This window comes from Sarcophilus harrisii, chromosome 3 (assembly GCF_902635505.1).
Source record: "Sarcophilus harrisii chromosome 3, mSarHar1.11, whole genome shotgun sequence".
NCBI classification, from domain to species: Eukaryota; Metazoa; Chordata; class Mammalia; order Dasyuromorphia; family Dasyuridae; genus Sarcophilus; species Sarcophilus harrisii.
In genome coordinates, this window is record NC_045428.1 from 245,501,022 (window position 1) to 245,526,352 (window position 25,331).

Here is a 25,331-nt window from a genome sequence, read left to right on the forward strand (position 1 = left end):
TGAGTTTCAGGACTGAGCCGACCCCACTCAGATAACAAGGAAGCTGTTTGTCCCTTGGGGAAGAGTCCCTTATTGAGGCAGAGTTGAAGGAGCTTTTCTTCTTCAAGGATTTTCAGAGTTTTGGGGTCCCTTCTTCAAAAAGACTAGTTGGTAAAGAAGAAATGTCAAGAATCAAGGAAATAACTGTGTTATTTTAAAACTCAGCAGGATCAAAATATAGCTCATTATCTTGACCCTCAACCTTATCCCTGTTCTTAATTTCCCTGTTTTATCTCAATAAAACCTTTTTCTTCTAGGTCTGCAAGTTTGCAGCCTTGGAGTATTTCTTAACATCTCAATCTCCCTTTCTACATATATTGCTGTATATTGTGGATCCTGCTTCCTCATTTCATATTGGTCCCCTTTTGTCACTTTCCTAAACTATTACGATGGTCTTCTGATTGTTCTCCTTTCCTCAAGTATCCATCCTTTCCAATACATCCTTCTTAATGAAACATGTTTCCCCCAAGGTAATGTTTCTAAAATACAGATGTGATCATATCTGTCCCTTGTTCAAGAAGTTGCAAGTTTTCTCTTAGAATTAAATTCAAGCTCACAAGTTCACAAGCTATATCTAGTCTGCCTTTGAAGTCTCCTTATATGTCATTCCGTTCAAGAGCTCAATGTTCTAGCTAAATAGTCTTTTGGCTATTTCTTACAGAGACTGTTCTACCTATCCTCTCTCTGCCCCTTCTATGCCTAGGATGCATGTCCTGTTGATCTCTACTTCTTTGAATCCAAGGTTTGTCTTCAAAATTCAGCTCAAGCTGGACCTCTTAGAGGAGATATTTCTTGGAACTCTGCTAATATCTCTCATTTCTGCCTTGTATTTACTTTGTGTGTTTGTGTGCATAGTTCATACTTATATAAGTACATGTTTTTTCCTTTAAAAATTTAATTTGCATCTTTCATTTTCATAGCACTCTTCTTTCTTTCTTTTTGAATTAAAAAAAAGTGGTATCCCATTGATTAGGGAAAGGTTAAATAATTTATACGAATGTAATGAAATAGTACTCTGCTGTGAAAAATGAACAATATGATCAATACAGAGAAGCATGGAAAAACCTACATGAATTGATACAAAGTGAAGTAAGCAGAGCCAGGAAAACAATGTACACAGTTACTACAACAATGTAAATGGAAATAAAAATAGCCACAAAGAAGCAAAAAAATAAATGTTGCACAATTTTAAAGTATTATTTTGATCTCAAAAGATATAAGAAGACACCTCCTCTCTGAACCTCACCTCTTTGCAGGGGTGGGAGATGTATAAGGGTGGAACATTTCATATAATACCAATTTTTCTAATATAGTTATTATCCCTCTGTGAAGTCCGGGCTAGCTCCCTGGAGGCCTCAGGATCAGCCAGAGTCAGGTTAAGTAAAAGTCCTTGATCTTTAGGGGGAGAAGAGAAAGAAGCAGGCAAATTGCCACAAGGCTCACCAAAGATGTATCCAGGATTCTCAAATCCAAAGTCACCAACTTCTTCCCACCTCGTTCTGCTGCAAAGTCCCTCTCTCACCCTTCTCTCACCCTGCCCTCAAATCCTTGTCTACAATTATCTTAACACCAAACATTCAGTAACCACCAAACAGTGAGAAGAGCCATTTATCCAAAACATATGCTAATAGAGTCATTGTCTCACATAGAATAGGTAATTATCCTTAAGTGCTCGGTTGTCTGATTCAAGCACACCTTTTTCAGAGTTTCAGCCCTTTTCATTGCTCCCTCCCTTCTGCCCTCATTTCCTCCTTCCCTTCCTTCCTTTCTTTCTTTCTTCCTTCCTTCCTTCTTTCCTTCCTCCCTCTCTCCCTTCTTCCCTCTCCCTTCTTCTTCTCTCCTTTCCTCCCATTTTTCCTTCCTCCCTCCCTCCCTCCCTCCTTTCCTCCCTTCCTTCCTCCCATCCTTCTTTCCTTCCTTCCTTCCTTCCTCCCATCCTTCTTTCCTTCCTTCCTTCCTTCCTCCCATCCTTCTTTCCTTCCTTCCTTCCTTCCTCCCATCCTTCCTTCCTTCCTTCCTTCCTTCCTCCCATCCTTCTTTCCTTCCTTCCTTCCTTCCTCCCATCCTTCTTTCCTTCCTTCCTTCCTTCCTCCCATCCTTCTTTCCTTCCTTCCTTCCTTCCTCCCATCCTTCTTTCCTTCCTTCCTTCCTTCCTTCCTTCCTTCCTTCCTTCCTTCCCTCTTTCATTACTTCCTTCCTTTCCTCTCTCCTTTCCTTCATAAAGCAATTCATAAAGGAGGGCTTTCTGCAAGGGGGAGATAGGGAGATGGTTTATATGAGTAAATTTAAATTATATAGAAAAAAGATATCAAATAAAAATCTATTAAAAAGCATACAAGGCATAAGCAACTTTGCATACCCAGTTAGTTGAAAAAGAGACTTCACTGTGTGACAGGGGTCACTAGATCTGCCCTGTTCCTTGGTTGGCTCTCATGCCCAGGAGCTGAGAGTTTCTGGTGTCTTCATGCTGCAGTGCAGAGTCCCCAGGTCCTCCTGAAGAGGGACCTGGAAACTCTAAAAATCCTTGAAGGAGAAAATCTCTTTCAATTCTGCCTTAGTGAGGGACTCTGCCCGAGGGAAAGCAAACAAGACAGTTTCATTGTGTTATCTAGGAAAGGAATTCCAATCCTATAGAATTGAAGAAACTCATTGAATTCCAGCTCAAGCTGAAACCCAGCTTTGGCTTTGGCTGTCCCAACCCCCACTGGGTCTAACCTGCTCAGGCTGTCCCAATCCCCACCAAGACATTCAATATAATAACTTCCATCAACTAAAGTCCTTTGCAGATGGATCTTGGCAGCTCCCTTTGCTGCCAGGACTTTCTGTGCCCTGAGAACTACATTATCAGTGCAAAATTCCGTTTTCCATAGATCTGCCTGTTAGAATAATATTCTTTTCCAGTGTTAGCCTCTCAATACCCCCACCTATTTCCCTAATGAGATTTTATGCCTCTCTGTCAGGATTTCTAACCTTACTTACTTAACTTACTGTTTCAAACCTTACTTTCCAATCCCTATAATTATTTTATCAATCTAGATTTTTGGGTCTGTAAATTCCTTTACAGAGAATCTCTCCACCACCAGAAGGGAGTTCCCCAAAACTCTTGAGTTGAATCCTAAGGGCATACAGGGGAGCCAAACCTCTCCATTTGGTTCCATGAACCCCAAACCTGCCACTAGACCTTATCATTTAACTCCCTGACCACCAGAAACCCTAATCTCATTTTGGTTCCCTAAATCTAGACCTTATCACTCTAACAAACTTTTATGACTAACATCTCTGGAAAAACTAAATTTCTACATGTGTCTGTGCTCACATTTCTTCTTTCTTCCTTGTTTAACTCTTCTGCCTTCAATTTCTTTCATCTTCTCCCCGTACATTATTTTCCTAAAGGTGAAAGGGTAGACTTAGTAGTTAAGGTCATTATTTATACATTGGTTAGGCCCCTTTTTCAAGGTGTGTTTTTTGTTTGTTTGTTTTGTTTTTTCTAGAGAGTCAAATTACAATTTCAAAAAAGATTTTTTTGGATAAGAGTTTTATTAAGAATAGTCATGTTGTAAAAATAAAAAGCATCAACAAAACACTTAAAAGGTGTCATTTTTTCACTTTCTGAGGATAATTCCTGAGTGTGTGTGTGTGTGTGTGTGTGTGTGTGTATGTGAATACCATAATAATTTATAAACATTCAAAGACAGTCTACATTGGATTGCTTATGCTGGCATATCTTTTGAATTGTTAATTTCAGGAAACTGGGTGGATGATCAAAGGCATGGCCAAGGAGTTTATTACTACCCAAATAATGATACATATACTGGAGAATGGTTTGCTCACCAAAGGTTTGTTGTTGTTTATTTATTTGTTTATTTTTAGCTGTTTCTTTCATCTTATATTTTATTTAGGCAAGCAAAAACCTTGAAATATCTTTAGATTTATTGCTCTTATTAAGAAAGAAAAATTTGAATAATAAAATCTACAAAATTCATTTCAAATATACTTGAATTAAAAATAAAGCAGTGTGGAAAATACTCAATTCAATATGAATCTATGGCATCTCTGTTAGAAAACCATGTTCTTGATAATTTATTAACACATCCTTCCATAGATTTATGTGTGTGAAGTTTTCATCATACAGCTGGAGAAAAAAGCATGTATATACTACTCTCATTATCCATCAGGCACAGAAAAATCAGTCAGTTAGTTAAGAAATACTTATTAAGCACCATGTACAAGTCACTGCTAGGTTCTGGGATTTTAAAAAATGTAGGCCGAGATTAAGGAGTTTACAATCTAGGAAGGAAATATTCCATAAAAATGGGAGATAGAAGGGTAGGTATCTGGCATAGGGATATGATGGAGAAGTAAAAGAAATTCAACATGAGTATACTTAGATCAAATCTAAAATGAATGGAGTAGGAAATGAGATGTTTGAGGAAAGAAGAATATAGATGTATCATGGCATTGGAATAGAATGCTAGACTTGGATTAAATGAACCTAAATTAGGTCAGTGTGATCAGTGCTTCATATGCTAGAATTGGGAAGGTATTTATAACCCTTATATATATCAGCAAGGTAGGAAAAATTGTACTTACAAGCTGGTTAACAAAACATTTAGGAAAAATAGGAAGCTATAAGGTAGAATGTATTTTCTTCCCTCTGGTTACTACAGTTTAAGTGAGTTTCACTTCAAACCCTTATATAGTCTAGAGTGGCCATTACTATATCCTGCATTTTGTAAAATTTTCTCTGAAGACAAAAATATTAATTAAAGCTCTGAATAGGTCCAAGTTCTCCTTTTTCTTCTGATACTTGTCTTTGGGATCAGGAATGAATCTTAAATTCATCATCTGTAAAATAAAAATAAACAACATATATATATATATATATGTAGTAACTTTCTCACAGTGTTGTTTTAAGTCTTAAATCAGGCATATAAGTAACTCTGTAAATCTTAGCATGCTACAACAAGTATAACTATTGTTATGGAAAGGGTTGTGTAGAAATCCCGGAGAAGAATTGTAATCCTTTGCTCTGGGGAATATACAACTTCTTTGTATATCTTTTGGAGTGGTATGCAAAATGACTATAACTAACCATCACGTATATATAGCCAGATGTGATTCCATGATTGATGCTTTTGTTTAAGCTTAGACCCAGGGTTTTTCCTCCTCTTTGACCAGCATACATGATTTTTGCTGGTGCTATTTATTCACATCACACTCTTTGTAATCCCAGGGATCACACTGTTCATGGGATTTTCTTGGCAAGGATACTAAAGTGGTTTACTTCTCCAGTAGATTAAGGCAAACTGGTTAAGTGACTTGTTTAAGGACACACAGCTGAATCTGGACTAACTCATGTTTTCCTGATTCCATTCCCAGAGCTCTACCATTGAGCCATGTAGCTGGTCTGTGCACATGATAGAACTGGGCAAAATATTTCTTGTTTTATAAATATGTAGCTTATCATCTGATATATCTACCCAACTTACCCTGACAGATTGACTTTATATGTTGTACTTTTCAAAAGAATTTTTAATACATCTATTGAGATAATATATGGCTTTAGATGTTTTTATTTATTATTTATATTATATTTATTAATTAATTATATTTATTATTTTCCTAATGTTGAAACATCCTTGCATACTTGGTCATAATGAATGATTTCATGGAATTATTGTAATTTAACAAGAATTCATTAATTTTTTTCAAATCAGTATTCATTAACATCAGTATCTAGTTCTTCTGTGCTTTATGCTTCCCTAGTTTAACTATCAAGTTTATTTTTGAATGACAGAAGTCTGATAGAGTCCCTTTCCCTGCCTCAATTTTTGAAAATAATTTGGGTAGAACTGGTCCTATTTTTTCTTTAAAATTTTGATAAAATTCTTGTGAATCCACCAGAATCAGGAGGTTCCTCTCCAGTGCTCTTTTCCCTTTGGTAGTTCTATTTCCTTTTCTGAAAATGGAATATTTAAGATCTCTATTTGGTTTTCAGCTAGTTTGGATATTTTAGAAAATATTCTTATATTTCTTATGTATCCTCAGTTTTATATACAAATATATAACTTTTACATAAGCATATAGCTACATAATAGATTCTGACAATTCTGGCTTTGTAGTGATTTCACCTGGTCCTTTACTGTTTTGTTGATTTGATTTTCTTCCTTTTTTTTTTTTTTAATATGACTGGTTAAAGATTTACATTTTTATTAGTCTTTTCAAAGATCCAGATTATTTCTATAGTATTTTTAACTTCCAATTTTTCTATTTTTTCCCTCTAATTTTGAATATCTCCCCTGCTAATTTTGGGTTTGTTGACTTTTTAATTTTTAAAAGTATGTAGTTCAGTTAATTAATCCTCCGTTCCATAGTGTCATTATATGTTTTGGTGATATACTTTTTGCCTCGAGGACTTGTTTAGCTGCATCTCAGACATTTTGGCATGTAAAATTACAAATTGTTTGTATCGTAGTGAAAGAGTGTAGGAGGCAGGAGAGCCACCAGGAGGATGGTCAAAAATGGAATGTCTCATTTCCAGTCCTTCTCAGCCCTTAAATACCCTGGTATGATTACATCATTACAACATACTATGTATGTGTGAACTAGAGAACCATTATATCACCATGCTAGGTGCTAATTATATATATATATATATATATATATATATATTATTGTAAGTATTCTTGTTTCAAGTATATTTCTTCAAAGTTCTGGCCCTCTACAGATTAGGAAACTGGGGTCCACAGTCTACTGCTCACATGTATATTTACTCATATACAAAATGAAGAGGTTGAACCAGGTGATTAGCAAGATCCCTTTGACCTTTAAATTTACAGTAATTTGCCCAAGGTTGTACAATAGGAAATAGAATCACAAAATTAATCCAAATCATTTGACTTCTATTCCTGTGCTTCTTTTCTCTATACCTTGGAATTTAGCTTTATCTTGCTTTTTTCTTTTCTTTTTTCTTTTAACCTGCCTATCTTTATTTCCTAATCAGGTTTTAAATTTTAAAAAATTAACTTATACAAAATTAAAACCTTTTCATTCTTACACAGGCAAGGGCAAGGCACATATGTCTATGCCGAGACTGGCACTAAATATGTTGGTTCTTGGTTAAATGGACAACAGGAGGGAGCAGGAGAATTCATTCATCTCAACCACAGATATCAGGGCAAGTTCGTAAATAAAATTGTAAGTAATTTTTTAAAAGTACAGCTTACTAATAAGTGCATTACAATACTCTCATTAAGTATTCTTCAATATGTTTAAATTGCAAAATAAAAATACTATAAACTGAACATTTTTTAAACTAATAGTTTATTTTTCAAAATACATGCAAAGATAGTTTTCAACATTCACCCTTGCAAAACTTTATGTTCCAAATTTTTCTTTCTCTCTTCCCTTCTCTCTCCCCTCCACCCCACAGCAAATAATCCAATATAGGTTAAACATGTGCAATTTTTCTAAATATATTTCCATATTTACCATGCTGCATAAGAAAAATGAGATCAAGAGGGAAAAAAATCAGAAAGACAAAAGCAAACAAATCAACAACAGCAAAAGTGAAAATATTATACTTTGATTGACATTCAGTCTCTAGTACTCTCTTTGGATGCAGATGGCTCTTTCCATCACAAGCCTATTGGAATTGCCTTGAGTCACCTCATTTTGAAAACAGTCAAGTCATCACAGTTGACCATCACATCATTCTGTTGTTGCTGTGTACAGTGTTCTCACATTATTTAGCATCAGTTCATGTAAGGTTTTCCAGACTTTTCTGAAATCAGCTTGCTCATCATTTCTTTTAGAACAATAATATTTCATTATATTCATATGCTATAACTTATTCAGCCATTCCCCAATTAATGGGCTTCCACTCAATTTCCAGTTCCTTGCCACTACAAACATTTTTGCACATGTGGTTCTTTTCTCTTTTTTATGATCTCTTTGGGATACAGACTCAGTAAACTGAAGATTTTTTTTAAAATATGGAACTACCCTGTGAAATGACAGTATGATATGATGTATGAGAACATTAAGATTTTCTGCCTCATTTTGTGTATTATTATCTTGCCATTTCTATATTATGGATAGAGAAACAAGATGTGAATGGAGTGAGACTTTATAAATATCTCAAAAACATTTTTCTTACTTTCCTTTTCTTTCTACTTCATTATACCACTCCAAAGATATTAGTCACGTATTTTACTTTAAGTAAATGTTTTCTTCTCAAAAATTGGGAAGTCAAATCTTTATTTTTCATAAAAGATTCTTACACATATATAATTATAAGTAAACTTTTTAAGTAGTTATTTTATTTTCCTAATACATGCAAAGATAGTTTTCAGCTTTCATCTTTGCAAAACCTTGTGTTCCAAATTTTTCTCCCTCACCATCCCCTCTTTCCCTAACAGAGCAAGCAATCCAGTATAGGTAAAACATGGGTAATTCTTCTAAACATATTTCCCTATTCATCATGCTTTGCAAGAAAAATCAAAACAAAGGGAGAAAAAAGAGGGGGAAAATGAGCAAACAAGAGCATAGAAAAACTGAAAATACTATGCTTTGAACCATATTCAGTCTTTATAGTTTTCTCTTTGGATGAGGATGGCACTTTCCATTCCAAGCCTATTGGAATTGCCTGAAAACAAACTTTTTGATTTCCCTTACATTCTTTGAAAGTCAGCATCTCTCAGGGATATTCCCAATTTTGTGACAGACTTGAGTGACCACAGCAAAATAAAGCAATCAAATAAAATCACAATAAAAAAGCTATAGAAAAAACATTCACACAAAGTCTTCTGAAATAGCAGCAGAGGACTCAATGATCTCACTCCCCTTATTGTACTCAGTACATTTGATTCTTTTAAGTTTTGGCTGAGAGTATCTTCAACCTCATTCTTTTTGACAGTGACTCAGTCTGATCCTTTCATGCCCACTCCTTAATGGAGAAAGTAGAATAAACCTGCCCAGCTTTGAAATAAAGAAAAAAAACCAATTTGGGTTATAGAAGAGACTGAACAGTACAAAGCCAAATAGAGAAAAAGGGAATGTATATGTAGAGATGTGATCACCTCTCATTTGAAGTTTTTTTTAGTATGCATCCAGATAGAATCTGTACCTACTTCATAATGAGGTCATTGCAGATGTCTACCCTGTATGATATGAACAGGAGAAAATCAATGGTAGTAGATCTGAAAGGACTCAAAGAGAAAAGGAGCCAGACTCACTGGTACTTGAAACAGAATAGGTTCAAATAAAGAAGAGTAAGGGTAGATAATAAATCCAGTTGTATACAGTTAAACTACTAATACAATTTACAAAGAAGGAAAAATTAGCAATCTGGATACAATCAATATGCAATGAAAGAAGAAAACCTTCAATAAAAAAAGTGAGAACATAATACTTTTGGAATATTCTGAAATAATGAAGCAATAACAGGAAAAATGAATATTCCAAAGAAAAAATAAAGATAAAATTAATACAGAGAACAAAGCTATCAAAAAAAAAAAAAGGAAATTTGAAATACACGGAGGAGAATCTCTTAAATAGTATAAAGGCTTTGAAAAAGAGAATGGTAGATTTGAAATTCAAAAATCCAGGAATGGAAGATAATTTGAATAGAATCAAAAGATAATAGGGGAAAATGTGATCTTCTTAACTAACCAGAAAAACTGAATTTGAAGGTAGAATGTATAAGGTAACCATAGATTGCCTGGAACAATACAATGAATATCCTGAATATCATACTGCAGGAAGGAATAAAAGAAAATTGCTCAAAAGTGTCAGAAATGGGACAGAAGTATAGATAAATAGAATCTCTAGTTCACTAACAAAGGGAAACTCAAATTTGCTTACATAAGGATTGTATTAGTTAAATGTTAGAATTTCAATGTTTAAATAATTGTGAATTTTCAGTTAGAAAATTTCATTTTCTGAGTCTCAATTAATCAAGTCAAAGTTATTCATAAATAGATTATCTACAATGCTTTCCTATTTAAAGATAATCCCTCTTCTTTTTATATCTCATGTAAGCTCTCTAACATCACAAGGACTTTCTCCCCTTGTTTTATGTCCCATTGGATACTAAATCCAAAGCTACTTTTGTCATTGAATGCATGATTCTGACATTTACTTGGGAAGCACCCTGTTGGAGAGTCTTGAAGTGAGCATTTTGTTTCAATCAAACACTGAATCAGTTTTTAATAGTCAACAGACAGTAAATACAACTTGACCTTGTATCTATGTAGCTTTCAGTGATTTGTGTCACTCTAAAAATATAATCACCTATCAGTGATTTGTGTCACTCTAAAAATATAATCACCTATAGAATTTCATTGTGAAAGCCTGCCTGTTTTCTTCTTATATCATTATGTCATGCAGTATCTATCTATCTATCTATATAGATAGATATAACATATATATCTATATGAGTAGATCATGCTCATCAAGTTTTTTTTTTTAGAAGTGAGAAAGCAGGTATGAATCAGTGATTGATTTCTATTTTGTTCCTTTCTTAAAATTGCAAAATCATCTGTGATCCCCTCACCTTCATTTGCTATTTTCTTCTCTTTTACTCCTCAGCTTCTTTAACATTTAGTCACCTCAAGCATAGATTTCCCCTGTATATTTGGTTTGTTCCAGCTACTAGTATACCATTTTTATTTTATTTAGTGCCACTGACACTATTTCATATAATACTAATAATAGCTAATATTTATATAGTACTTTAAGGTGTCCAAAGTACTTTATACATATTATCTCATTTGATCATATTGAGCTGTGATATTAGAATTTAAAGGTTGTATATGTCTCCTATTGTCATTGATAAAGAAAATATTGGCATACATATTGACAGGTCTTTTATATCTTTTTGGGGGTGTATTTTTTCCCAATTAGTTTTATAATTAGATGTTCTTTGTGTGATCTTCACTGTCTAGATCTCATGAAAATTTGGATAAAATTCTTTGCATATAATTTGTCAAATTCCTTTCCTGATTGCAAAATAAACATAAAAATAATGTCTATTTAATGATTACAAACTAGTAACGATGAGAGTTAGCATTTATGTGACACTTATAGGTTATATTGATATTGTATTTTCAGAAAGACTTTGGAAGACAGGTTCTATTATTATTTGCAAAATGTTTTATAAAGAGATCTTATATTGTATCATTTATTGTGTTATTATTCTTCAAGTGTCTCAAATATAGATTTGGCATTTTGCACAATTTTTTCCCTTTTTCTCTAGATTTTGAACTTTAATATAAAATGCAGAAACCCTTAGTAATTCTGAACCTCTTAGTCTGAAAATCATGATCTTTTGATCATGTGATAAAATTGAACTTTACAATCAATTAATTACAGAAAGAATTTGCTTAGAAAATCAATGGTGTCAAGATTATTTAGGATACATCTCATTTATTCTATAAAGCTGTGTTTTGAAATCTTCTTAAAATGTATGTACATTCAAAAAAAAAAAAAAAGGAAAGAAAAAGGGGCAGCTAGGTGGTATAATAGAGTACCAGCCCTGGAGTCAGGAGGATCTGAATTAAAATCTGGTTTCAGACACTTAATACTTCCTAGCTATGTGACCCCTGGCAAGTCACTTAACCCCAATTGCCTCAGCAAAAAAAATGAAAAAAAAAAGATGTACATTAATCCTATCTATTCACTTAATAAAGAATTCTATTTTGTGACAAACATTAATTAACAAAAGTAACCAATATTTAAGATTGTACCCCTCCTAATTGTTCCAGATTGTTAAAATTGTGCTATGGTGTGCTCTAGGAGAGGCAGTGTGATACAGTGAATAGAGAAGGTCAGCCTTGTAGTTATAATGTCCAGGGCTCAAGTTTTGCCTTTTATACCAAATGAGTATATGAACATGGGTAAGTCACTTAAGCTATTGGTGTCCCAGGTAACTCTCTAAGACTATATAGATAAGAAATTTCCACATTGAAGAAATTACAAGTCTGGGCAAAAAAAATTATAAAGTATACATTATTTGCATTGTAAATTGAACCATCATAATTGGAGATAATTTTTTTCCCTTTTCTGCATAGCCACTAGGCCCTGGAAAGTATATTTTTGATATTGGATGTGAACAGCATGGTGAATATAAACTTACAGATATGGTAAGTTATATAGCAGAATGTAATTAATTAATACATTTTGAAGTAATACAGAATGCCTACTTATAGGGCTGCCATAAAGTCAGACCTTAAGACAGCTTTGGGAAACAGTCCACCTTTTAGTTTATTTTAGTTTAGAAATAGACAATTAAGATATTGATGATATTAGCAAACACCTATAGTTTATTGTTAAAATCCAATCTGTCTTGCATGTCAAAATTAAGCAATCAATATTTATCAGAAAAAGTTTGGGTATTAAGTCCTTAAAGATTCAAATGAAATTTTCAATTATTTGTTACACCATTATTTATCTGTTAATTGGTACTAATCATTTCAAGACTCTAAGTGATGACATATCAAAACATCCTTTTATTTTTCATAAATAATAAGAATTAGTCAGACTGATACAACCAATAATTAAAATTATCCAGCTACTATATTTCAGAGTTAAGTTTGTCCAGTGTATATGTTGCATGCATACTATATTTAATATAATTCCTATCTATGTAGTTAATGTCTATCATATCTTGGTACCATATTGATCATTTTCCCAGCCTTTTGACTTTTTTCATTTAACCAATGTCACTAAATTATTCAATCAACAACTCCTTGTATAGAACAAGAGAAAGGGGAGATAAACTAGAAATCTTTTCAGTAAGATGAAGAGTAAAGCAATATATCTATTACTGACACATTTTTAGAGGCAGATCTAATGCTAGTAATTTCTTATAATTCTGGTTAGATTTTTTTTTGACAAAATGAGGCACTCATTTTGAGTTATTGAACAATAATTGAAAGGAGATTTACTATGTCATAATACAATAAGAATATGAAGCAAAAATACAGGAGCAATTTGATACATTTGCCCTCTTTCTTCTTCTTATGAAAATGTGCCTGGGAAAATAGGGCAAAAGGATTTCCATAACCTTGGGCATCCATGAAGTCTAAGAGGGCTAAGATCTGATTAGTCTCCTTATGATTTTAGGTGACTAGGAAACTTTATCAGGGAAACTTGGCCAATCAGGACCTTGGAGCAACTTTGTTATCTTTTAGGAAAAATGAATACCTGTCAAAACAAAGGAGGAAGAGCCTGGGCTTACTTCATGTTATGGGGGAATACTGATTATCACAGTACTACTATATATGTAACTAGTAATGCTGGATGCAGCAATGAGATAAATTGAAAGAATAAATATAGAAACAGAGAAAGCAGGCAGCCACATGACTCAATGGATAGAATGCTAGCCCTAGAGTCAGGAGAACTTGAGTTCAAATTTAGTCTCAAGACACTAGCTATGTGACCTTGGCAAATCATTTAATTCAGTTTATTTTAGTCTCCTCACCTATAAAATGAATTGGAGAAGAAAATGGCAACCCCCTTCAGTATCTTTGCCAAAAAAAAACCCAAATGGGGTCATGAAGACTAATCCATTAAACAACAGAAGAGAAAATTGTTATTACTTTTTTTTCAGATGATAGTTTACTTAAAGAACCCTAGCAAGTCAACTAAAATTGATTGAAACAATTTTAGCATACAAATCTTTTGAGTCATTAGCATTTCTGTCTATTGTATTCCATAAAATCCAGCAGGAAGAAATACAAAGAGAAATTCCATTTCAAAGTATAACTTATTTACCAACTAACAGAAAAACTATAAATACAACTACAGTATACTCTTTACCTAAATAAGGACAGACTTAACTAATTGAAGAAACATTAATTGCTCATGGATAGACTCAAGAGAATATAAAAATCATGATAATATCACATAAATTAATTTGCTTATCCAATGTCATGTCAATCAAACTGCTAAAGGACTACTTTGAAATAATAATAATAAAAGTAGTATGTAGAAACAAAAAATAAAATATCTCAAAGAAGATAATGAAAAAAAAGTTTGTAGGAAGGGATCTTAGAATACCTGGTCCCAAATAATACTACAAAGTGGTATCAAGATGATACCAAGATGATGAAGAAGATATCAAGATGATGTGGTTGCTGTTTAAAAATATACAAACAAATATAGTGGCATACTGTTTGAAATTCCACATACCTCAGCTACTGCAACAGTTATTCATTTGATAAAAACTACTGGAAAAACTGGCCTGACAGAAATTAGGTCTAGACCAACAGCTACTTCTGGACATCAAATTAAACTATAAACACATATGTAATCTAAACAGCATAAAAAAATTAGATAAGCAAAAGAAAAAATAACTTTCTTCTCTATGACTTGAAGAATTCATAAATTAAAAAAAAGCATAAGAGAAAATCACAGGAGATTAAATGGACAATATTAATTATATAAAATTAGCAAGTTTTCTTCAAACAGAACCATACAACTAAAATGATAAAGAAACAGTTAACTGTGAAATAACATTTGCAGCAGGATTTTCTGCTAGAGGTTTCATTTCCAAGAAACATAGAGAATTGATTTATTCAAAATTTTAAGAGTCATTTTGGAGTCAGAAAAACATGTTAGAATCCAACCCCAGACACATATTAGTTTTGTGACCATGGACAAGATATTTGACTGGTATCTGCCACATTTTATATTCACTTTTTCATTTGTAAAATGCAGCCAATAACACCTACCTCATATGATTTTTGTGAGGATAAAATTAATATTTGTAAAGTGCTTTGAAAACTTTGAAGCACTATATTAATGCTAGATATTTATTATTATTGTAAAATTGAGTAATGACCAAAGAATATGAATAGGCAAGATCCTTTCCCAAATTTTTTACAAAAAACCCTCCCTTGTGTCAAATAATCCCCCCTCCCAAAAGCAATACAAATCCTTACATTAGCCATGTCCAAAAAAGTTATCTGTCTTTCAACATAGCATTTCCATTGCCTTTTTTGTTAGAAGGTGGGTAACATGTTTTGTCCCCTGAAGTTGTAGTTATTACACTGATAATAGTTCTTAAGCCTTTCAAAGTTGTTTGTTCTTTTTCCATTATAGTTCTGTTCTCCTGGTTTTTTCCTCATTTCATTCTGAATCAGTTCATACTAGTATTTCTATTTCCCTAAATTCCATTCTTTGTCTTTTCTTACTGAAAATTTCTTTATATTTATCTGCCATAATTTATTTAAGAATTCTCCAAATAACAGGTATCCCTTTATTTTTCCTTATTTTTAAAAAGTGATGCTATGGATATTTTTGTGCATATGGGGCCTTTTTTCCATCTTTAATCCCTTTTTTTGGGGGGAGGAGGGGTTATGAACCTGACAATGATAGTTAAGTCAAAGGATATATACAATGTATAATTTTTTTGAATATTATTCCAAATTGCTTTCAGAACAAATGTGCTATTTCATAGCTCCACCAACTATGCATTAGTTAGTACATATTCTCCAACAATTTGTATTTCCCTTTGTTTAAATGATGAGTGTAAAATGGGGAATTTAGAGATTTCAGGTTCTCAGCATATTTAGACTAAGATCAAGTTAAGTAAGACAAATTTATTGCCTCAAAAATTTTATTATATATTTCATGATTGAAGAAAAATAATGAGCTTTTATGGTTGCATATATTTATTTTCATAAATATTTTTCTGCCATGGTTAAGTAGAATTTTCTAAAATTAAAAAAATGAGCATTTATAAAAATTAAGATTTTTAAAAGTTTCCCTTATAATCTTCTTTCCCTTTCTTCTACCCTTTTCCTTAGAATTATCTAAACAATGTGACCTCATAACTCTCATGAAGTAAACTATCTACAAGTTAACCATTTTTGTTTCCTTTCAAAGACTTTATAACTGCCAAAAGACTTGATTTCAATAAGTACTTGTTGCCATTATTTTGTTGATCAGTGGGGAGGAGAGATCTAGTATCTTTTTCTAGATCTTATTCTTTTGTAGTTAAAATAATACATATATTTCAATTTAAATTAGGAAAGAGTAGAAGAGGAAGAAGAAGAGGAAGCTTCAACTGCTGTTCCAAAATGGAAAGCTATTAGTATTACCCCATTAGAACTCTGGAAGCCAACTCCTATTGAAGAACCCCCACAAACTGAAGTTCCACCATTACCAGAAGAGGCACATACTTTGTCAGAAGGTAATTAATGTGCCCAAATTAGTAAAGTTAGGGAAACAGTTTTCAAACACCTCAGAAATCCATCAAAATCCTGTAGCCTGCTATGAAGAGCAGCAAGATCTGGTTTTTTATCAATTATATTTTTTCTGTCATTATATTACAGTAGGTGAAACAGCTGAAGATATGCAACCTCTTACTGATTATTCGGAAACAGATGACCTTGAAACACTAATAAAACAAGGAGAAGAAATTGAAGAAACAAGGGATGAAAGCAGAGAAGAAAGTAAGAGTTGAAATTAGAAATTCCTATAGATCCTAGAAAGAAAAAAAGCAAAGTTAGTTATCACTAGTTATTAAATGCTAGTTATTATCACTTATATTATGATCTTAATCACTAATGTTATGATCCTAATTATGATTATTAATTTTATCTTAAAATGAAAAGAAATTCGTTTAAGCATACTTAGTTCCATTTACTTGTATGACTTCCCTTCCCTTGCGTCCACCAGGGACTCCATCTGCCTGATGAATGCTAGCTGTGGTCTGAAAACAGCTCTGGTCTCTCCTAATAGGTGATATCTTCTGAGAAACTGTCTATTTTTACCCAGACTTACTGTTTCCAATTCTCCCTAATTTAAATTGAAATATATATTCTCTCAAATATGGTGCCTACTTCAGTGAGAGCTTAAAACAGAAAAAAACACCCCTTTCAGGAAGATAAAAAAATTATGTGTCATTAGGCTCTTAGCAGAAGCAACGGGAAGCATATTGGGAAAATTGCACAAAAAGCAAGGAGATAGTTGGAGGAAGCAAACTGAGCTACAGCTATTGTATGATTCTATGGGAAGATAATCACGTTTAAAGGGAAGTGATAAGGAAGTTGGATTAATATATTGTTGTATTGTTGGTGGAACTGTGAACTGATTTAACCATTCTGGAGAGCAATTTGGACTTATGCCCAAAAAGTTATCAAACTCTGCACACCCTTTGATCCAGCAGTGTCTCTACTGGGCTTATATCCCAAAGAGATCTTAAAGGAGGGAAAGGGACCCACATGTGCAAAAATGTTTGTGGTAGTTCTTTTAGTAATGGCAAGAAACTGGAAACTGAGTGGATGCCCAAGAATTGGAGAATGGCTGAATAAGTTATGCTATATGAATGTTATGGAATATTATTATTCTACAAGAATGATCAGCAGGATGATTTCAGAGAGGCCTGGAGAGACTTACATGAACTGATGCTAAGTGAAATGAACAGAACCAGAAGATCATTATACACAGCAACAACAATATTATTTAATGATCAATTTTGATGGACATGGCTCTTTCCAACAATGAGATGATTCAGACCAGTTCCAATAATCTTGTGACAAAGAGAGCCATCTGCACCCAGAGAGAGAACTATGAAAACTGAGTGTGGATCACAACATAGGATTTTCACTCTTTTTGTTGTGGTTTGTTTGAATTTTATTTTCTTTCTCTCTCTCTCTCTCTCTCTCTCTCTCTCTCTCTCTCTCTCTCTCTCGTTTTTTTTTTTTTACTTTTTGATATGATTTTTCTTTGCAGCAAGACAATTGTATAAATATGTATGCGTATATTGAATTTAACATATATTTTTACCATGCTTAATATATATTGGATTACATACCGTCTAGGTAGGGGTTGAGCCAAAGAGATGGAAAAATTGGAACACAAGGTTTTTTCAAGGGTCAATGTTGACAAAATTATCTTTGCATATGTTTTGAAAATACAAAACTTCAATACATTTTTTAAAAATTGGTAGAATAGGCTGGAACCAGATAATGATCAATGCTAGGCTAAAGAGTATAAACTTCATTCTTTAGTGGGAAGGAGCTATCAAAGGTTTTTAGATAAGGGAGAGGCTTGACCAGGACTGTGTCTCAGGGACATTTTTTCTCTTTTTGAAATGATGTGAAAGATGGATTAGAGAGGAGAAAGTCTTAAAAAAGAGACACATCATATGCGTGTTTCCCATGGCTAGAATGTATTCCCTCCTCTTCTCTCTGGCCTCCTTCAAGCCTGAGTTAAAAAATCACCTTCTCCAAAAACCTGTCCTGGTTTTCTTTAATGCAAGTGCCTTCTCTCTGAAATTACTTCCAATTTGTGTAGAGAGGGCCCTCTCCAGGATTGCTCATCTATATATTTCCCACTGAACCCAGATGGCTTACCCAGTCCTCTTCTCACATAAATCTAATTCACCCACAACAATTTTGCTTATATATAGTTGTTTGCATATTGCCTCCCCACTCAGCTTTAAATTCCTTGAGGATAAGGGATTTTTTTTTTTTTTTTTTGCCTCTTAGTACTTAGCATGGTACCTGACATAGAATAAATAATAAATGGTTAGTGATTGACAGAGATATCAATTAGAAGGCCATTAAGTAGTCCAGGTGAAAAGTAATGAAGCCTTGAACTAGGATTATACTTGTGAGAGTGGAGAGAAAAGAATAAGTATAAGAAATGATTTTTGTAAGATAATTGGGCTTAAATGTCTTGCCCAAAATCACACAGCTAATAAAGATTAGGGGATTGAGGTTGGATTTGAACTCAGTTCCTCTTGACTCCAAGACCCCAGTGCTCTCTCACTGCCCCACCTAGCTGTTACTAGAAAATGTTTTAAGATCACATTGACAAAACTTGGCAATCACATTGTGAAGTAAAGCAAATATCTGAGGCTGCCCATAGATTAATCTAGATTACTGGGATGATAGTAGTAGTACCCTCAATAGAATTAGAAAAGTCAAGTATATGAGAGAAAAAGGGTGCCTAACTGCAGATATAGAGTTGTGTTAATAGAGAGCATATTGGGGAACTCGACTTACCTTGAGACCTACATATTGCAGGGCTGAATGTATTTCTGTGCAAATACTATACAAAGAGATTGGGCATTGGTGTGAAAGGAGCTTTGTAGAACTACATTACTTTTATTTAAATTTTAAAGACAATCTTTTTGTTATAAAAACAAAAACAAAACCTTTTATTTTGTGTTATCAAAACCATTTAATTTCTTTTTATAATTTTTTAATGAAAAGAAACCCACCTCTTTTTCTTCTTACCTTCATCCCTCAATTCAGAAAGAAAGAAAAGCAAAATCTTTGTGACAAACTTGTATAGTCAAATAAAACAAAGTTCCACACGTCTATGTCTAAAAATAAATGTTTCACTCTACACTCTAAATTAATTATATATCAGAATATGGGTAAATATTTGGTCTTGAATCCTCTGGAATTGTGGTTAGACATTGCATTGATCAAAGTTGTTGAGTCAAAGTTATTTGTATAATTTTTTTTTTCAAATTAGGATATGCTTTTTCCCTCTCTCACCTCTATCTTTCTATTAAGAAATCTCAAGAGAAATAAAATCTTGTTATATGTATATTCAAGCAATTCCTGCATTTCCTATTTTTAAAATAATTTATTTTCCACCACTTAATGTAAATCATTTTTTAACATTAAAAAAAAATCTCAACTTCTAAATTTTATTCTTTCCTCTTTCCCTTCCTCCCCATGCTGAAAAGATAAACAATTTGATATAGGTTATACATATGCAATCATGTAAAACATTTCCATGTTGGTCATTTTGTACAAGGAATTTAAACAAAAAAAAAAGTGAAAAATAGTGTGCTTCAGTTTGTATCTAGACAATATCAGTTCTTTTTCTGGAGGGGTATAGCATTTTTCATCATGAGTTCTTTGGGACTGTTTTAGATCATTGTATTGTTGAGAACAGTTAAATCATTCATAGTTGTTCATTATGTAATGCTGGAGAAACTGAGGCAAGATAGAGATTAAAGAGTTTTTAATATTTTATTTGAGAGGGATTGTCTGGGGCCAAAACAGGACCCATGTTGACTCCAGCAGACTGAATGGGACTAGAGTCTCAAAGCATTCAGTAACAGCCGAAGAATTCCAGGGATTCTTTACAGGGCTCCAGTGATCAAGGAGAAACAAAGGCTGGGGGGGAGGGAAGGGAGAAAGGGGTAGAACACTGGTGAGCAGACCATAAATTAGGTTCTGACAGGTTGGGAGTGAGGACCATAAATTCTTGACAACTTAATAACTTCTTGATAACTTGATAACTTGATATCTAGGAGCCAGGATGTCTGAAATAGAAGATTTTCCCCTTATCTGAGATTAAACATTTACAGTTTATGGCCCTAGAGTAGCCAGCCCTAAGTTATATCAATCCTAATAGTCAAGAAGGGGAGGTTGCAACCAGGGGGATTGAGGCAGAACAATTCAGGTAAACTGAAGTGGAACAATTTAGGGAAACCGAAGCAAAACAGTTCAGGGAAACTGAGGCAGAACAATTAAAGGAAACTGTGGCATAACAATTATACAATATCTTTTTTTTTTTAAAAGGGAATTGGGGTTAAATGACTTGCCCAGGGTCATATAGCTAATAAGTGTTAAATATCTGACTCCAGGGCCAGAGCTTTACCTGATCTACCATCTAATTGCCCCAGTTTTATAGTCCTATAAAATTTTTTTCTCCTGTGTCTTTGATTGTGTCTCATACATTTTGATATATTGTCTCATTGTTGTCATTCTCTTTAATTAAATTACTAATTGTTTCTATGATTTATTCTTTGACTTAACTAATTCTTTAGGATTCAAGTATTTATTTCCAAAGAATTCTTAATCTATATTTCCACCTCCCTTTATTAAATATAATTTTTATTGAATTATGATATGAAAAGAATGGATTCAATATTTCTGCTTTTCTGTACTTGATTATGAGGTTTTTGATTTCTAATACATGGTCAGTTTTTGTATAGGTGCCATGTACTGCTGAGATAAAGGTGTATTTATTTCTTTCCCCATTCAATTTTTTCTAGCACATCTAACTTTTAAAAAATTCTATTCACCTTTATTTTTTGTTAGATTTGTCTAATTCTGCCAGGGGAAAGTTGAGGGGTCCCACTAATATAGTTTTATTATATATTTCTTCCTATAACTCATTTAACATTGTCTTTTAAAAATGTAGATACTATATATACTATTTGCTGAATATGTTTAGTACTATGACTTCATATACATTTTACATGTGCTTTTATTTTCAGCAAGATATGCTTACCTTATCTCTTTCCCCCTCTTATCTCCTTTAATTAAATATTTTTTCCTTTTGCTTTATCAAAGATCATGGTTGCTACCTCTGCTTTTTTTTTTTTTTAATCTTAAACTGAACCATAATCAATTCTATTCCAACCCCTTACTTTTACTCTGTGTGTGTTTACACTTCAAATGTGTTTCTTGTAAACAGCATATTGTAGTATTCTGCTCCTTGCTTCCATTTTTTGGGTAAGTTCATTCTACTCACATTTATAGCTATCATAACTATCTGTATTTCCCTCCATCCTATTTTCCCCTTGTTCCTTCTCTCTCTTACCTTTCACCCCATACTTTCTCACTGACCACTATCTCCCCCAATTTGCCCTCCCTTCTACCAGTAACCCTCACCCCCTTCTCTTATCTTCATCCTTTTTTACTTTCCTATAGGGTAAGATTTTTATGTCCAACGGACTTTTATGTTCAATATTCCCTTTTTGAGCCAATTCTGATGACAGTAAGCTTCAAGAATTGCCTGTCACTCTCACACTTTTCTCTACATTGTAATTGTAATTTCAAGTGTAAAAATTTACCCCATTCTTTCTCCCCCTGCCCTCTTCTCCCAGTGCAATACTTTTTATCACACCCTATGTCTATATATACTCCTTCTAATTGCCCTTGTGGTGATAAAGTCCTTAAATGGTCCTTCTCAAGGCTGTATATTTAAGCTTATTGCTGTGCTCTGGAATGGAAAACTTTCTCCTCCTTTGAGTGCCCACTGACAGCAGGGTCCCAGCAGTTGTGCTATTATATTTATAAGATGTATGCTCACTCCTTCTCTAGTATAGCTGCAGCCCAGAATGCACCTGGTTACCACTTCTGGCCCTGACATGCAGTGACTGGTGAGGATCCTTCAGACTTCCCCTGATCAGCTGTCTAACCCTCAAACTGTTTCTGGAGTGAAAGTTTTACTGAGGAGATTGTTGCCTACCACCTCCTCCCCCTCCCCACATCCCTGTTTTCTGTTGATTCAGCAGAGTTTATCTTTAATCAGGTCGAACTACTGCCCCTACAGGTTGGACCTTAAGGTGCTTCCCAATTGTCTTAAGAGGACAAATGCTTTACTCTGATTTTTAATTATTTCTGTAGCTTAAAATTTTGTGGCAATATTTTTTATTGTGTTTTTGGGAGAATTTTGGAGAACCTGGTTTTTCTTGTCTTACTCCACCATCTTCTCAGAATCCTTTCTCTGCCTGTTTCTTTTCTAAATTTTTTTTTCTTCATTTTATGTACAAATTTTAAATTTTAGATAATCCAAACTGTTTATTTTACCTTCTATGATCTTCTCTATTCTTTGTTTGATCATGAATTCTGCTGCTATCTATAGATCTGAAAGAATTTTCCTGTCATACTCTTGATTTTTTTTTTTATGATGTCCTGTGTTTGTCTTTTATGTTCTGCTGAAGCCTCTAGGTTTTTGGTGTTTTCAAAGTAGTGTGATTGAAGAAATCGGTTCACCGCTTTCTTGGTCTGTAACCTTCAAATTCCTGAATTATATTGGATCTATTGGTTTGTGTGTGATTGAATTTCCTTTTTTTTTTTCATACACTACAATTTATTTATTTATTATTATTTTTTTACATATCAACACTTTATTTTAAAGGAGACAATAAATTCAACCAGTTATTTTCAAAACTGTCCTGCTTGTTTGTGCTTCCTTCTGAACTTATTAGCTTTGTGAATTGTTTTTTTTTTAATTAATTATTTTTTTATTTAATAGCCTTTTATTTATAGGTTATATGTATGGGTAACTTTACAGCATTAATAATTGCCAAACCTCTTGTTCCAATTTTTCACCTCTTACCCCCCACCCCCTCCCCCAGATGGCAGGATGACCAGTAGATGTCAAATATATTAAAATATAAATTAGATACACACTAAGTATACATGACCAAACCGTTATTTTGCTGTACAAAAAGAATCAGACTCTGAAATATTGTACAATTAGCTTGTGAAGGAAATCAAAAATGCAGGTGGGCATAAATATAGGGATTAGGAATTCAATGTAATGGTTTTTAGTTATCTCCCAGAGTTCTTTCTCTGGGTGTAGCTGGTTCAGTTCATTACTGCTCCATTGGAGATGATTTGGTTGATCTCATTGCTGAGGATGGCCAGGTCCATCAGAACTGGTCATCATATAATATTGTTGTTGAAGTATATAATGATCTCCTGGTCCTGCTCATTTCACTCAACATCAGTTCGTGTAAGTCTCTCCAGGCCTTTCTGAAATCATCCTGTTGGTCATTTCTTACAGAACAATAATATTCCATAATATTCATATACCACAATTTATTCAGCCATTCTTCAATTGATGGACATCCATTCAGTTTCCAGTTTCTAGCCACTACAAAAAGGGCTGCCACAAACATTCGTGCACATACAGGTCCCTTTCCCTTCTTTATGATGTGATTGAATTTCCATAAACTGCTACTGGATTCAGTCACAGATTGCTGGGAGATTCTGTAGGTTTATGGTGACTGAACTGCTGGCATCCTCTTAGCCTGCCCTTAATCTACTGTAGGTTTATATGAAACATTAAAAGTTAGAACTCTCCTCACTCCCCATTCCCTTGGGTTCAGAGCCACATAGCTAAGATCTTTGAATTTATATCTTATTCTTTACCCAGTTCTTCGTGACCAAGACTCTGATTCTCTCTGCCCTGGAACTGGGTAATGGGTGACAGAGCTGGGATGTTCTTTTAACCAGTCCTTACCACACTGTCTGTAGACTCTTCTATCTTTCTAAGATGCCTTGGATGGAAAAAATGACTCATTGTGACTTTTCTTAGCTTTTCTGATCAGAATTTGGTCTGGCATCCTTTCTAGGTTATAGTAGAGAAAATTGTGGAGGAACTAAGGTAAAAAACAAATGCTACCTCCCACTTTATCATCTTGATTTTGTCCTGCCCTAGGTGATTAGAGGATCATAGCAATAACTTGTATCCTAGACCCCCTATATCATGTACTAACGTCTTTATATACCTACAAGTGATCAAAAAGCCTTGTCAATGGTTTGTGTACTAGTCTCCTAGATCAATGAGGAATTCTCAGGGACAATTTCCCTGCTTCTTAAGGAAAAATTATACTAGGTTATGTAGTAGGTACCCTTGCAATTATTGCTGTTGCTACGGTGATGTATATTTAGAAACATAGATTTTGTGTGTGTGTATTTATCTGCCTTGAACTTTTTCTTTTGGCAAATTTGAGTTCTTTAGTTTAATGGGTAGGAGATGTTCATTTTTATCTTTATGTCTCCAGCACCTAGTGCTTGGTTGTGCAATATTTTTTAAACTGAATTGAAATTCAAACTGTCCTTACTGGATGGCAGTGAGAACATAACTAATGTTCATGTTTACACACACACATACATGTATACATATATGTGTATATGTCTGTGTATCTGTATATGTGTGTGTGTGTATTCTTTTCTATCTTTTAAAACAGCATATACTATTTCATGAACTTTATACCTTACTCCTTATATAATCTTGGTAAGTAATCGCTAAAGTCTTGCTAAGTAATTTAAGAATTTGAAACAGTTTAAAATTAAATTGTGTCTCACTTCATTTATTTTCCAGTAATAAATGAGGAGGAAGAAGAGGAAGGAAGATGATCAGCATCACTAGATTAAAATAGCAGACCAACAGAAAAAGAAAGCATATATTGGACCTATATAACAATTGCATTTTATCTAGTTTGTAAAATTGGTTTAAATAGTCTAATAAACAGTTTACTGATCAGTTGTTTTTGAAATCTTTTTTTTTTTTTTTTGCACATTCTTTAAGCTGAAATGTCTTGAATTGATTTTTACCAGGCAGCCTACTATGGTGATAGGAGCCAATTTGGAATCAGAAGACATGATGTCAAATCCTCTCCCTTCCACCCACAATACAATCTGTTCTCTGGGGCTTTTTGGTTGACCCTCACTTGTATATACAGATCAGGTCTTCTGCCATTTAAAAGAGAAATCCTGAGATTCTGAGCTTTT

General features: G+C 33.6%; 1 protein-coding gene across 1 annotated transcript in view; it reads left to right on the forward strand.

Annotated features, from left to right (window-relative positions):
* RSPH1 (radial spoke head component 1) overlaps positions 1–25,078 on the forward strand; it is a 36,072-nt gene extending 10,994 nt beyond the window's left edge. Inside the window, exons 4-9 of the mRNA XM_003763436.4 lie at positions 3,785–3,875; positions 7,101–7,236; positions 12,111–12,182; positions 16,075–16,237; positions 16,380–16,499; positions 24,922–25,078. Of these exons, the coding sequence (XP_003763484.1) occupies positions 3,785–3,875; positions 7,101–7,236; positions 12,111–12,182; positions 16,075–16,237; positions 16,380–16,499; positions 24,922–24,956 (617 nt within the window). The 3' untranslated portion in view covers positions 24,957–25,078. The remainder of the gene's footprint in view (positions 1–3,784; positions 3,876–7,100; positions 7,237–12,110; positions 12,183–16,074; positions 16,238–16,379; positions 16,500–24,921) is intronic.
* Positions 25,079–25,331: the final 253 nt, after the last annotated feature.